General features: G+C 44.9%; 1 protein-coding gene across 6 annotated transcripts in view; it reads right to left on the minus strand.

The window, feature by feature from the left end:
- The window catches only part of LOC129833182 (protein shisa-8-like), a 98,145-nt gene that overhangs the window by 42,924 nt on the left and 41,091 nt on the right, over positions 1-14,130 (minus strand). For all 6 annotated transcript variants that reach the window (XM_055897556.1, XM_055897555.1, XM_055897560.1 and 3 more), the window contains exon 2: positions 11,004-11,119. In XM_055897556.1, the coding sequence (XP_055753531.1) occupies positions 11,004-11,119 (116 nt within the window). The remainder of the gene's footprint in view (positions 1-11,003; positions 11,120-14,130) is intronic.

The following is a 14,130-nucleotide window of genomic DNA, read 5'->3' on the forward strand; positions in this document are numbered from 1 at the left end:
GAAGCCAGCTATGACGCATCGTAAGCCGTGTGCACTGGCTTTTAGTTATGGGATTGCTTCCGATCAGAAATGTTTCAGCTACAGAGATAAACACAGCAGGTATTTAAACAGGAGAGTAGATCTATTAAAGCACACAGTGTGAGTGACCTTCAACGGAATACATTATCTGATCATCTTGGTTCTTCACTAAGTTCTGCTCTCATGTTGAGCCATTAAGTGGTCTCACTTTCTTTTACAATGGGTAACATTATGCCTGATAATGACTCTCAGGCTGGACATGACTCTGTCTAACACAGAACAATTTGTGGTGTTTATTACGGGAACATGCTGTGACCTTGAAATATACACTGAGTGTACAAAACATTAGGAACACCTGCTCTTTCCATGACATAGACTGACCAGGTGAATCCAGGTGAAAGCTATGGTTCCCTATTGAGGTCACTTGTTAAATCCACTTCAATCAGTGTAGATGAAGGGGAGGAGACAGGTTAAACGTGATTTTTAAGCCTTGCGACAATTGAGACATGGATTGTGTTTGTGTGCCATTGAGGGTGAACGGGCAAGAAAAAAGATTTAAGTGCCTTTGAACAGGATATTGTAGTAGGTGCAGGGAACACCGGTTTGTGTCAAGAACTGTAACAGTTTCCCGTGTGTATCAAGAATGGTCCACCACCCAAAGGACATCCAGCCAACTTGACACAACTGTGGGAAGCATTGGAGTCAACATGGGCCAGCATCCCTGTGGAATGCTTTCGCCACCTTGTAGAGTCCATGCCCCGATGAATTGAGCCTGTTCTGAGGGCAAAATGAGGGGGGAGGGGTGCAACTCAATATGAGTAAGGTGTTCTTAATGTTTTGTACACTCAGTGTATGTTGAGGATTCTGCCACTTGATCTTCAGCACACATCCAATCGGAAACACATCACCCCACTGGTAATGATGGGCTTGAGACTTGCAGGGGTTAGGTGGACACTGTAGACTCCTTTTGGCTCTGGAGGCTCATCTATGAGAGGGTTAGGTCTCATTATGACGGAATAACAGAGCCAGAATGGAGCCACATCCCCACTCAACTGCCCGGAAGCCATAATATCAGTACGTCAGCAGCCTGGCTTATCCCAGTAATTTCAAGTATAGCCACACACATCTCTGAGGGGCTCAGCTTCCCCCCTATCAGCTACACACAGACACACTGGGTCGACGAAAAGCCTGCTTCAGCCCAATCACCATTACAGCCCTTTTAAGGTCAAGCTAAAACTGTGTCAATCCATAACTGTTGGAGCCCAAAGCTACAGTGGAGAGGGGGGAGGAGGCGATAAGGTTAATGCATGTCTATACTGTGCCCATAGCCCCATATCCATAATTTGTCTATATTGCATCACTTAAGACTCTAGAGTGTCATCCGTAGCCCATAGTGTGAGGTGTCCTTGAGATGACAGAGTGAAAGTTCCCCGGGTGCTGGATCTACGCAATGCAAATCCCCTCAACCACAGCTCAGCGGCAGTGCATTACTGTCAGTCCAAATCCTCAACAGGGTACTGAGAGACGACCCAGCACTGGTCCAGGACCTGCTGCTCCATGCTAATCTACACCTCATTGGCTGAGAGGGTATCCAAATAGAACTGACTTAGGGCCACTGTCTGTCTTAGCTGCACTCCAAGCCCTGTGCACTCTTCATTATTATCCTATTCCCCTCTCCAACCCTCCTTAAACTGCACAGTCTAGCCTGTTGAGATGTAGCAGAAGCAACCAGCCTGCAGACGCCCCTGGGCAGGACTGAAGGGGGAGGAAGAGGGGAGAGATTGAGGGGGAGAGTAGGAGGTCTGTGGCTTTGTAAAGACAGCTGGGGGGGTCAGAAGAAGAGCGCCAGAGGCGTTGGAGAGAAGCTGTGCTGTGATCAAACACATCTGCCTCGTTTGACACATACGAGAACACACACATGAACACAGCCAGGCAGCCAGTACATCAACACCAACTCACAAACACAGTAATGGAAGTTGAGGCTTCTGTCATACAAACACTAACAGGCACACTCTGACAGAACAAACACCAACAGACACACTCTGACAGAACAAACACCAACAGACACACTCTGACAGAACAAACACCAACAGACACACTCTGACAGAACAAACACCAACAGACACACTCTGACAGAACAAACACCAACAGGCACACTCTGACAGAACAAACACTAACAGACACACTCTGACAGAACAAACACTAACAGGCACACTCTGACAGAACAAACACCAACAGACACACTCTGACAGAACAAACACCAACAGACACACTCTGACAGAACAAACACCAACAGACACACTCTGACAGAACAAACACTAACAGGCACACTCTGACAGAACAAACACCAACAGACACACTCTGACAGAACAAACACCAACAGACACACTCTGACAGAACAAACACTAACAGGCACACTCTGACAGAACAAACACCAACAGACACACTCTGACAGAACAAACACCAACAGACACACTCTGACAGAACAAACACCAACAGGCACACTCTGACAGAACAAACACCAACAGGCACACTCTGACAGAACAAACACCAACAGACACACTCTGACAGAACAAACACCAACAGACACACTCTGACAGAACAAACACCAACAGACACACTCTGACAGAACAAACACCAACAGACACACTCTGACAGAACAAACACCAACAGACACACTCTGACAGAACAAACTCCAACAGACACACTCTGACAGAACAAACACCAACAGACACACTCTGACAGAACAAACACTAACAGACACACTCTGACAGAACAAACACCAACAGACACACTCTGACAGAACAAACTCTAACAGACACACTCTGACAGAACAAACACTAACAGACACACTCTGACAGAACAAACACTAACAGACACACTCTGACAGAACAAACACCAACAGACACACTCTGACAGAACAAACACCAACAGACACACTCTGACAGAACAAACACCAACAGACACACTCTGACAGAACAAACACTAACAGACACACTCTGACAGAACAAACTCCAACAGACACACTCTGACAGAACAAACTCCAACAGACACACTCTGACAGAACAAACACCAACAGACACACTCTGACAGAACAAACACCAACAGACACACTCTGACAGAACAAACTCTAAGGGGGCTTTCACACCAAATTGATTTGGAGTGGTTACCCCCGTTGGTTTGTACTGGTGTTAACACTATCCATACTAGGGAGTTCACTAAACAACGCACCGTGGCTCACTCAAAAGGATGGCCTCAGTCCTATTTAATTCCTAGTGTGGTGCGGTTCACTGCAGGTGAGAAGGCAGTCTGGACCAAACACAGGAAAAGAACCAGAGGTGAGCGGTACTATTGGTTGTTTGATGAAATGCACACAGTACCAGCTGTGGCTGCATAAATCATTCTGTGATTAGCAGCGCATTTATGAGCACATCCGATGCAACTTGGGGGAGACCGGAGCTGAGAACAGCCTATTCACGCCGCAGTTAGAGCGGCTATTCCACTGTTTCCTCCCGCATGTTGTTCGAAGACCAAAGTGAAAGTAATAGGAAGTTTGGGACACACAAGTTATTCTTCTTGATAATCAGAGATGGAGTTAACATGAGCATTTGTGTCCAATAAACAAATGACATGCATGAACACATGGTTTTGTTTTGGCATTTTAGTTGTTTGAAATTTGGCAATGTGAAAACAGCTGGACCAAATGAAAAAAATGACAGTGTAACAAATAATCAAACCCTGATTCGAACTATAGGCCAGAACTAACAAACACACTCTGACAGAACAAACACTAAAAAACAATGACAGAATCACAAACATGACAGCATAAAGGTAGGTTGACTCAAGTACACACGAATGCACAAATACTGTACATACAGTACATTTGGAAAGTATTCAGATCCCTTGACTTTTTCCACATTTTGTTACATTACAGCCTTATTCTAAAATGTATTAAATCGTTTTTTCCCACATCAATCTACACACAATACCCCATAATGATTTTTTTGCAAATGTATAGAAAATAAAAAACTTTAATATCACATTTACATAAGTATTCAGACCCTTTACTCAGTACTTTGTTGAAGCACCTTTGGCAGCGATTACATCCTCAAGTCTTCTTGGGTATGACACTAAAAGCTTGGCACGCCTGTATTTAGGGAGTTTCTCCTATTCTTCTCGCAGGGCTCTGTCCGGTTGGATGGGGAGCGTCGCTGCATAGCTAATTTCAGGTCTCTCCAGATGTTCGATCGGGTTCAAGTCCGGGCTCTGGCTCGGCCTCTCAAGGACATTCAGAGACTTGTCCCAAAGCAGCTCCTGCGTTGTCTTGGCTGTGTGCTTAGGGTCGTTGTCCTGTTGGAAGGTGAACCTTAGCACTAGTCTGAGGTCCTGAGTGCTCTGGAGCAGGCTTTTCATAAAGGATCTCTCTGTACTTACATCTTTCCCCCGATCCTGACTATGGGGCTCCAGAGTGGTCTAATACACTGCATCACAGTGCAAGAGGCGCCACTGCAGTATCTGGTTCAAATCCAGGCTGCATCACATCCGTCCCATAGGGTCGGTGCACAATTGGCCCAGCGTCATCCAGGTTTGGCTGGGGTAGGCCATCATTGTAAATAAGAATTTGTTCTTAACTGACTTGCCTAGTTAAATAAAGGATAAATAAAACTAGTCTCCCAAACCCTGCCGCTGAAAAACATCCCGACAGCATGATGCTGCCACCGCCATGCTTCACCTTAGGGATGATTCCAGGTTTCCTCCAGACGTGACACTTGGCATTCAGGCCAAAGAGTTCAATCTTGTTTTCATTTAGACCAGAGAATCTTGTTTCTGATGGTTCGAGTCCTTTAGGTGTCTTTTGGCAAACTCCAAGTGGGCTGTCATGTGCCTTTTACGGAGGAGTGGCTTACGTCTGACCACTCTACCATAAAGGCCTGATTGGTAGAGTGCTGCAGAGATGGTTGTCTTTCTGGAAAATTCTCCCATCTCCACAGAGGAACTCTGGAGTTCTGTCAGAGTGACACCTCCCTGACCAAGGCCCTTTTCCCCCGATCGCTCAGTTTAGCTGGGCAGCAAGCTCTAGGAAGAGTCTTGGTGGTTCCAAACTTCTTCCATTTAAGAATGATGGAGGCCATTGTGTTCTTGGGTACATAATTTTCCTGCCTCATGATGCCATCTATTTAGTGAAGTGCACAAGTCCCTGCTGCAGCAAAGCACCCCCACAACATGATGCTGCAACCACTGTGCTTCGCGATTGGGATGGTGTTCTTCTGGCTTGCAAGCCTCCCCCTTTTCCTCCAAACACAATGATGGTCATTATGGCCAAACAGTTCTATTTTTGTTTCATCAGACCAGAGGACATTTCTCCAAAAAGTACATTCTTTGTCCCAATGTGCAGTTGCAAACCGTAGTCTGGCTTTTTTTATGGTGGTTTTGGAGCAGAGGCTTCTTCCTTGCTGAGCGGCCTTTCAGGTTATGTCGATATAGAACTCGTTTTACTGTGGATATAGATACTTTTGTACCAGTTTCCTCCAGCATCTTCACAAGGTCCTTTGCTGTTGTTCTGGGATTGATTTGCACTTTTCGCACCAAAGTACGTTCATCTCTAGGAGACAGAACGGGTCTCCTTCCTGAGCGGTGTGACGACTGCGTGGTCCCATGATGTTTATACTTGCGTATTATTGTTTGTACAGATGAACGTGGTACCTTCAGCCGTTTAGAAATTGCTCCCAAGGATGAACCAGACTTGTACAGGTCTACAATTTTTTTCTGAGGTCTTGGCTGATTGATTTTCCCATGATGTCAAGCAAAGAGGCACTGAGTTTGAAGGTAGACCTTGAAATACATCCACAGGTACACTTCCAATTGACTCAAATGATGTCAATTAGCCAATCAGAAGCTTCTAAAGCTATGACGTCATTTTCTGGAATTTTCCAAGCTGTTTAAAGGCACAGTCAACTTAGTGTATGTAAACTTCTGACCCACTGGAATTGTGATACAGTGAATTATTAGTGAAATATTCTGTCTGTAAACAGAAAAATGACTTGTGTCAAGCACACAGTAGATGTCCTAGCCGACTTGCCAAAACTGTAGTTTGTTAACAAGAAATGTGTGGAGTGGTTGAAAAATGAGTTTTAATGACTCCAACCTAAGTGTATGTAAACTTCTGACTCCAACTGTACACCCCCTCCGCCCATCACCATTCCCTTTTTTTCTTGTTCTGATTTCAATGTCACACTGATGCTATCGCTCTTTCCCTCACAGACTGCCTCTGCAACATGCAAATTACACATGCTCCACAATTGCAGATCCCCCTTATCTACAAAGAGAGCAGGAACAGTGCCAATATAGAACTTGCACACAGTCCGCCCAGCCAAGATTATTCAATGCAGTATTGTCCTCTGAACGTGTTTGTTTAGATAACGGTTAGCCACTGTAGGAGCAGGATCAACTTCGTCATCACTACAGTATCAGCGTCATCAACAACATCAGGGACATTGTCTTCATCGTGTTCAATAACAGTAGTGTAATTGTCGTTATTGCCAAAACATTAACAAATGATGAATGTTGAGATCGGTCTGTTCAAGCATATAGTAAAGCTTAAATAATTAATGGTGCAGTTCTAAGGAGTTTAGACCAGTCAGTCTCCTGCATTGTAATGAACCATTAGCTCTGTCCATGGTGCTCAAACACAGCTCACAGACAGCAGAAACAAGTGGGATTAGGATAGGCTAGCCCTTGTGCTTTGTGCTCTCTCAATCATGCTCTCTTTCCATCTGTTAACCTCTCACTTCCTGCTTTCAGTCCCTCTGTTTCTGTCCTTACCCAATTTCCTCTCGTTCTCTTCATGTTCTCGTCTTTCTCTCTATTCCCCAAAATCGATATAAAATGTCCTCAGTCTCTTTATTTGTCATTCTGTCTCTGTCTCTTTCCCTCCGTTGTTTCACAGAGGAACACGCATGGCCTGTTCACTGGGAGCTGTTTGACCCTCAGGGCAGCTCTCCACACAGAGCAGCTCTGTCCAGCTGTCCCACTCACTGCCATGAGAATGCTCTCATACAACACACACACATGCACACACAGACACACACACACAGACACACACACACACACACACACACACACACACACACACACACACACACACACACACACACACACACACACACACACACACACACACACACACACACACACACACACACACACACACACACACACACACACACACACACACACACACACACACACACACACACAGGCCTATAGTACATATAATACATGCCAAACACTCTAACATAGACACCCTCACACTCACAGGAACACACAATTCCAAATGGAATTCCATCATAACTCATGTAGATACCTATACACTGTAATTACCAGCATATAGCCACTCACTGACAAGAATAATACACACATGCACAAACTTTATAATTCCCTACCAACGTTGGCCTCACATATGGTACATACTGAGCTGTTCAGGGAACAGTCTCAACACTCCGCACGGTATATTCAGTTGTTATTGCAAAGGCACTAGAGCACACTTGCACACACACACACATACTGAACACACACATACACTCTCTGCCAGGATTGTCCTCTAACCCCATCCTCACACTCTCAGACGCTGATCTAGATGCAGCCTTGACCAGATCATGTCAGATAAAGCACTGAGATTACAGGGCAGAGCAGTATGGGGTGGAATAACAATAATGAAAACATGTGCGGAGCCAGAGTTTTACACTCTCATCCACCTCAGTAGACTAGGCAGCACCTGTAAGTCCTCTCTTTAATGTTCATCATGACACAATATCATACCCTAGTCAATGTCCTTCTTTCATCTGGTATTATTTGATTCGTTTCTTTGGATATGGATATGGATCCATTGGTCAATGGATATGTCACCCCATCATTACTGTCTCTCTCATCTTTTTAAATGTCTGCATTTCTTTTACCCTTATCTATTACAATCCCTACATTCCCTCATTTCCATCCCATTCTTTTACATTGTCATTCCTGTCTTGCCCTCTCCTTTGATATTTGTTCCAGAAATCCATCTCCCCCTCTTATCTTTCTGCCAAGCTCCTCCTTCCCTTTCTTCCACCTCTTCCTCTTCCATCCTCTGCACTCCATCTTTCTACTTCTACCTGCCCCCCTTTCTCACACACATGCTCTCTGTCCCCATCCATCTCTTTCTCTCTCTCTCTCTCAAATGAGCCTCTTCTCTCATCTTGCTTCATCTCCCCCTCTCTCTCTCTCTCTCTCTCTCTCTCTCTCTCTCTCTCTGGTCTGTGGTTCTTAATGAAGGTCGTGCGGGTGGTGGCAGGTTGTGGTTGTGTGGCCAGCGGGGACACCATGCTGAGAGCTGGGGGGGGGGGGGGGGGGCACACAGACGGGTCTCTCTGGCCTCCACGCCCCACTGTATCAGCCCCCCACAGACCACTTAATTAAAGACTCATTTAATGGTCAACGCTAGTCAGAGACAGGAGAAAGGAAGGCGAGATGGGGGGTGAGTGTTGTTTGGCAAAATAATAAAGAGTGGAGATGAAGGGAAGGTGGAGACTGATGGGTGTAGGTTGGCATGAACGTGACAGAGAAAGGAATTGTTGCAATAGCGTGAAGATGAAAGCAAAGCTTGTGTGTGTGTATGTGTGTGTGTGTGTGTGTGTGTGTGTGTGTGTGTGTGTGTGTGTGTGTGTGTGTGTGTGTGTGTGTGTGTGTGTGTGTGTGCGTGCGTGCGTGCGTGCGTGCGTGCGTGCGTGCGTGCGTGCGTGCGTGCGTGCGTGTGTGTGTGTGCGCGCTGGAGGGGAATGGGGTTCAGAGGGATTTGAGGGGATCTAATTAGTAAACAGATGAACTGCGTGGTGCTATATCAACAGGTCCCGGACCAGAACAAAGATAATTATACCTTCATTAAAAATGACCAGCCTGTCCCTGCACTTCCGCTCAGCCATGGAGGGAGACAGCAGGGTTTTCTATGGAATTGAGCCGTCCTCCTAGCTTAATAACAAGTGTCTGCATGCGTGCGCGTCAAATCAAATTTGATTTGTTGCATGCTTCGTGTAGACCAACAGTGAAACGCTTACTTACGGGCAAGATATGAAAAATTATTGAAAAATTGAAAAATAATAACACAAGGAATAAATACACAATAAGTAATGATACCTTGGCTATATACACAGGGTACTAAAATACAGTCGCTGCCAAAAGTTTTGAGAATGACACAAATATTAATTTTCACAAAGTCTGCTGCCTCAGTTTGTATGATGGCAAATTGCATATACTCCAGAATGTTATGAAGAGTGATCAGATTAATTGCAATTAATTGCAAAGTCCCTCTTTGCCATGCAAATGAACTGAATCCCCAAAAAACATTTCCACTGAATTTAAGCCCTTTCACAAAAGGACCAGCTGACATCATGTCAGTGATTCTCTCGTTAACACAGGTGTGAGTGTTGACGAGGACAAGGCTCGAGATTACTCTGTCATGCTGATTGAGTTCAAATAACAGACTGGAAGCTTCAAAAGGAGGGTGGTGCTTGGAATCATTGTTCTTCCTCTGTCAACCATGGTTACCTGCAAGGAAACACGTGCCGTCATCATTGCTTTGCACAAAAAGGGCTTCACAGGCAAGGATATTGCTGCCAGTAAGATTGCACCTAAATCAACCACTTATCGGATCATCAAGAACTTCAAGGAGAGCAGTTCAATTGTTGTGAAGAAGGCTTCAGGGCGTCCAAGAAAGTCCAGCAAGCACCAGGACCGTCTCCTAAAGTTGATTCAGCTGTGGGATCGGGGCACCACCAGTACAGAGCTTGCTCAGGAATGACAGCAGGCAGGTGTGAGTGCATCTGCACGCACAGTGAGGCGAAGACTTTTGGAGGATGGCCTGGTGTCAAGAAGGGCAGCAAAGAAGCCGCTTCTCTCCAGGAAAAACATCAGCGACAGGCTGATATTCTGCAAGAGGTACAGGGATTGGACTGCTGAGGACTGGGGTAAAGTCATTTTCTCTGATGAATCCCCTTTCTGATTGTTTGAGGCATCTGGAAAAAATCTTGTCCGGAGAAGACAAGGTGAGCGCTAGCATCAGTCCTGTGTCATGCCAACAGTAAAGCATCCTGAGACCATTCATGCGTGGGGTTGCTTCTCAGCCCAGGGAGTGTGCTCACTCACTGTTCTGCCTAAGAACACAGCCATGAATGAAGAATGGTACCAACACATCCTCCGAGAGCAACTTCTCCCAACCATCCAGGAACAGTTTGGTGACAAACAATTCCTTTTCCAGCATGATGGAGCACCTTGCCATAAGGCAAAAGTGATAACTTTGTTCCCCGAGCCATAAAGTGGCTCGGGGAACAAAACATCGATATTTTGGGTCCATGGCCAGGAAACTCCCCAGACCTTAATCCCATTGAGAACTTGTGGTCAATCCTCAAGAGGCGGGTGGACAAACAAAAACCCACAAATTCTGACAAACTCCAAGAATTGATTATGCAAGAATGGGCTGCCATCAGTCAGGATGTGGCTCAGAAGTTAATTCACAGCATTCCAGGGCGGATTGCAGAGGTCTTGAAAAAGAAGGGTCAACACTGCAAATATTGACTCTTTACATCAACTCCATGTAATTGTCAATTAAAGCCTTTGACACTTATGAAATGCTTGTAATTATACTTCAGTTTTCCATAGTAACAGCTGACAAAAATATCTAAAGACACTGAAGCAGCAAACTTTGTGGATATTAATATTTGTGTCATTCTAAAAACCTTTGCCCACGACTGTATAATTCTCAATTCTGACTGCCAGAGTCTGCAATAGTCTGTTGTACCCTATTCAGAGTTAGTAGTGTCCTCATTAGTACATTGAGCACTAAAAGAGCCCTCGTGAGAGTGCTTGGAAAGCGTTGCTGGATCAGTTTCCGATATGCTTAATTACACTGAGAGACATCTCCTGTACTAACCCCTGTGCTCCCAAAGAAACAGGCTTACCGTTGTTGCTGCGCAGTGACCTGCCAGAGATCCCATTGGTCCCTATGGGGTGGTGACCCCCGGTACCGTCCACTCCGCCCACCTCGCCGGGCTGCTTCAACAACTCTGTCAAGGCCCTGCAGAGAGAAAGACAAGTGTTAGGTTAAAGATCACCCATCAGTAGGACGAGAGAACATTGTGTCAAATCGATTGAGATCACCATAGAATAAACTCCTTCTGCAACAGCTAATCAAATGGAAGTGTGCTGCCATCGTTTCCTAATCTGTGTGATTTGATCACAATAAAATCCCTCTTATATGTGATGTCCATTGGTGTGTAAAACAAACGCTTTAATCATAGTGTAGTATAGTACTGACTGCTCGAACTTTTCAAAGAAATCGGTTGAATTTAAATGGTACATCAATCAATCAATCAAGTTTATTTTATATAGCCCTTCGTACATCAGCTAATATCTCGAAGTGCTGTACAGAAACCCAGCCTAAAACCCCAAACAGCAAGCAATGCAGGTGTAGAAGCACGGTAGGTACCTGCTGACAGCTTAGCTGGCTAGACATGAGCCCCGGACAGTAGGTCAGTACTGTTGTGATGGGAAAGAGGGTTAATATGTAGATCATGCTGACAGACTGAATGACAGCAGAGATAGACAAGGACTAAGTCCCGAGGCCATGCTGAAATACTGTCTCTCTGTTTTTCATGCTTTTCTTTTCACTTGTTGGGTTTCTCTCTAAAATGCCCCACCAGTCACCCATTCAGCAGTACACAAACAAACACTCTACTCCTTAACTCATTACCACCAGTTAGTGCCTGTCTTTCTCACTCATTCCCTCTGTTCCATCCGTCTTCTACTTGGCTAAAGCATTTCTCTCTCTTTCTCATCCTCTCTCTGTTTTCTTTCTCTCGGGCATTGCTGAGGGTGCTGTTATAGTGGAGTGCTGGTTGTTCCACCTTCTCAACACAGCTGTCAGCTCTCTGAACCCGTATTCTAACCCCCCAGGACTGTCACATCTCCTAGCTAACGTAAAGATGTAAAGGGATGATGTGATTTGATGTGAGAACATTGCAAGACTTTCCAGAAAAATTCCCAGAGCCCTCTCTTAGGCTCAGACATTACAAGGGCAAGGAAATGTTTAAGCCACGATGGCAGCCAAGTGCCCTGGCGAATCCCATGCACAGATACATTCCCATGCACAGCCAATTGTGATCTGTCTCTTTTATCATAAGAACCTGGGAAAGTGTTGGACGAGCCAGTGTTCCTCAAACACAATTCTCGGGGCTGACAGAACTATTTCTCTGGGTGTTGTTTCAAACATTACGTTCTCTCTGCCAGAATGTTGCAAAGGAAATTGTGTTAGATAGCTCTTCCAATCCTACTGCAGTGGTCAAATGTCAGCTACTTAGATTTAGAAAACGCAATTTTATGGCTTTGTACATTTCAAAAAGCCCTTGTAGTTTGTCACTGAAGATGTTCATTGAGGCATTAGTATGTTTAGTCTCTCTCTCTCTCTCTCTCACGCTCTCTCACTCTCTCTCACTCTCTCGCTCACTCACACACTGTGCCACTTTGTTAAGAGAGGGGGCAGCATTGTTTTCAGGATTCTATACATTACAGGGGTTATCTTGAGGTTGCGTCAGATAGGGCCACAGATGAGAGATTCATTTGCAGTTTAATGACTTAAAATAGATTGTGTGCTGTAATACAAGAAAGGAAATGAATCGATTAATGAATTAAAGATAACCATAAAGTTTTGTGCCCCCTCATCAGCAGTAGTGTGTCAGCAGAAAGGAGAAAAGTGAAAGTTTAAGTTCGACCTGAGGGGCTTTAGTGTATGAGGCAAGATCCTGGAAATTCTTGAGGCTGGTTGGTCGATCCTGATGATGATGACTTCTGTAGTACTGCAGTGTCTGAGGTTTCCACAGGGTTGACTTGTCAGTTGCTTTGAGGGACATTTGAAGGGAACAAACACGTGAAAAAATTGACAGGTGGAAACTCAGCACTTACTGGGCCGGTAAACTTCATAATGGTTACAAATCGAAAGAGTTTAAAGCCTCTGTGCAAATGTGTTTTTGGCGCACCAATTAAATATGGATGGTAATTACATCAAATGGATTTCACAATCTATCCATCATCTTCTCAACCAAGCGCAAATCTTGGCTGTGCGCAATCATTGATTATTCAGTGGTTTATAGAAAAAGATGATCTTAAATCATGTTCACACAGCATGTCAACTTAAGGGGAAACATGTTGCCCTTAATTAAACCAGCACAATTCAGTAAAGTAATTATTACGATTGTCTTGTATTAATTAGAGATGTATAAGCCTGTAAACCAGCCTTCTGAAAGTCCCCCAACTAGGTCCTCACACTACATGAAGCTAATGAACCTGTCTGTGCTGTCCACACATAGAGGGAGCACTACAGAAGCCCCTAGAGGTCATGTGACGTGTGAAAACGTCTCCGATCATTGAAACACAGCTATTCTAGGAGAGGTGAGGCGAGGACTTGTTTACGCCACAAACAACTAGATTGAATGATTGAACAAAGGACATAGACTCAATTATTTAGAACGATTTTACACTGAGTTAAGTTTGTGAGTTGCTTCACTCATTGATGGATGCTACAGTGTAGTGCACGCAGGTTTACAGAGTAAAATTAATTAGACTGTAATAATGTCTGATACTCAAAGCTGGATTCCTCTGGTATTGTTCAAGCATGAATCAAATTATGCTAATGATAACTTCTGTTGTGATTTCAACCATCTGTAGCTACTTGTTTAGTTTCTTGCTGATGCACTACACAAGAACAAAGGCATGAGGCAACGCTACTTCTATTCCTTTTCTTAGATCACTTATATTCAATTACAAACGGCGCTGGGATCGGCATGAAGGTCCTGTTACTCTGAGATTTTATCATCATCCTAGTGGAGGCAGTGGGGGTTCAGGTTGGAGTTGAGGCCTATCTCCTCCGCACTCCTTGTGGGTGGTAAGGATGAGGCCACTATCTCCTCTGCACTCCCTGTGGGTGGTAAGGGTGAGGCCTGCCTATCTCCTCCGCACTCCCTGTGGGTGGTAAGGATGAGGCCACTATCTCCTCTGCACTCCCTGTGGGTGGTAAGGATGAGGCCTGCCTAT

This window comes from Salvelinus fontinalis, chromosome 34, assembly GCF_029448725.1.
Source record: "Salvelinus fontinalis isolate EN_2023a chromosome 34, ASM2944872v1, whole genome shotgun sequence".
NCBI classification, from domain to species: Eukaryota; Metazoa; Chordata; class Actinopteri; order Salmoniformes; family Salmonidae; genus Salvelinus; species Salvelinus fontinalis.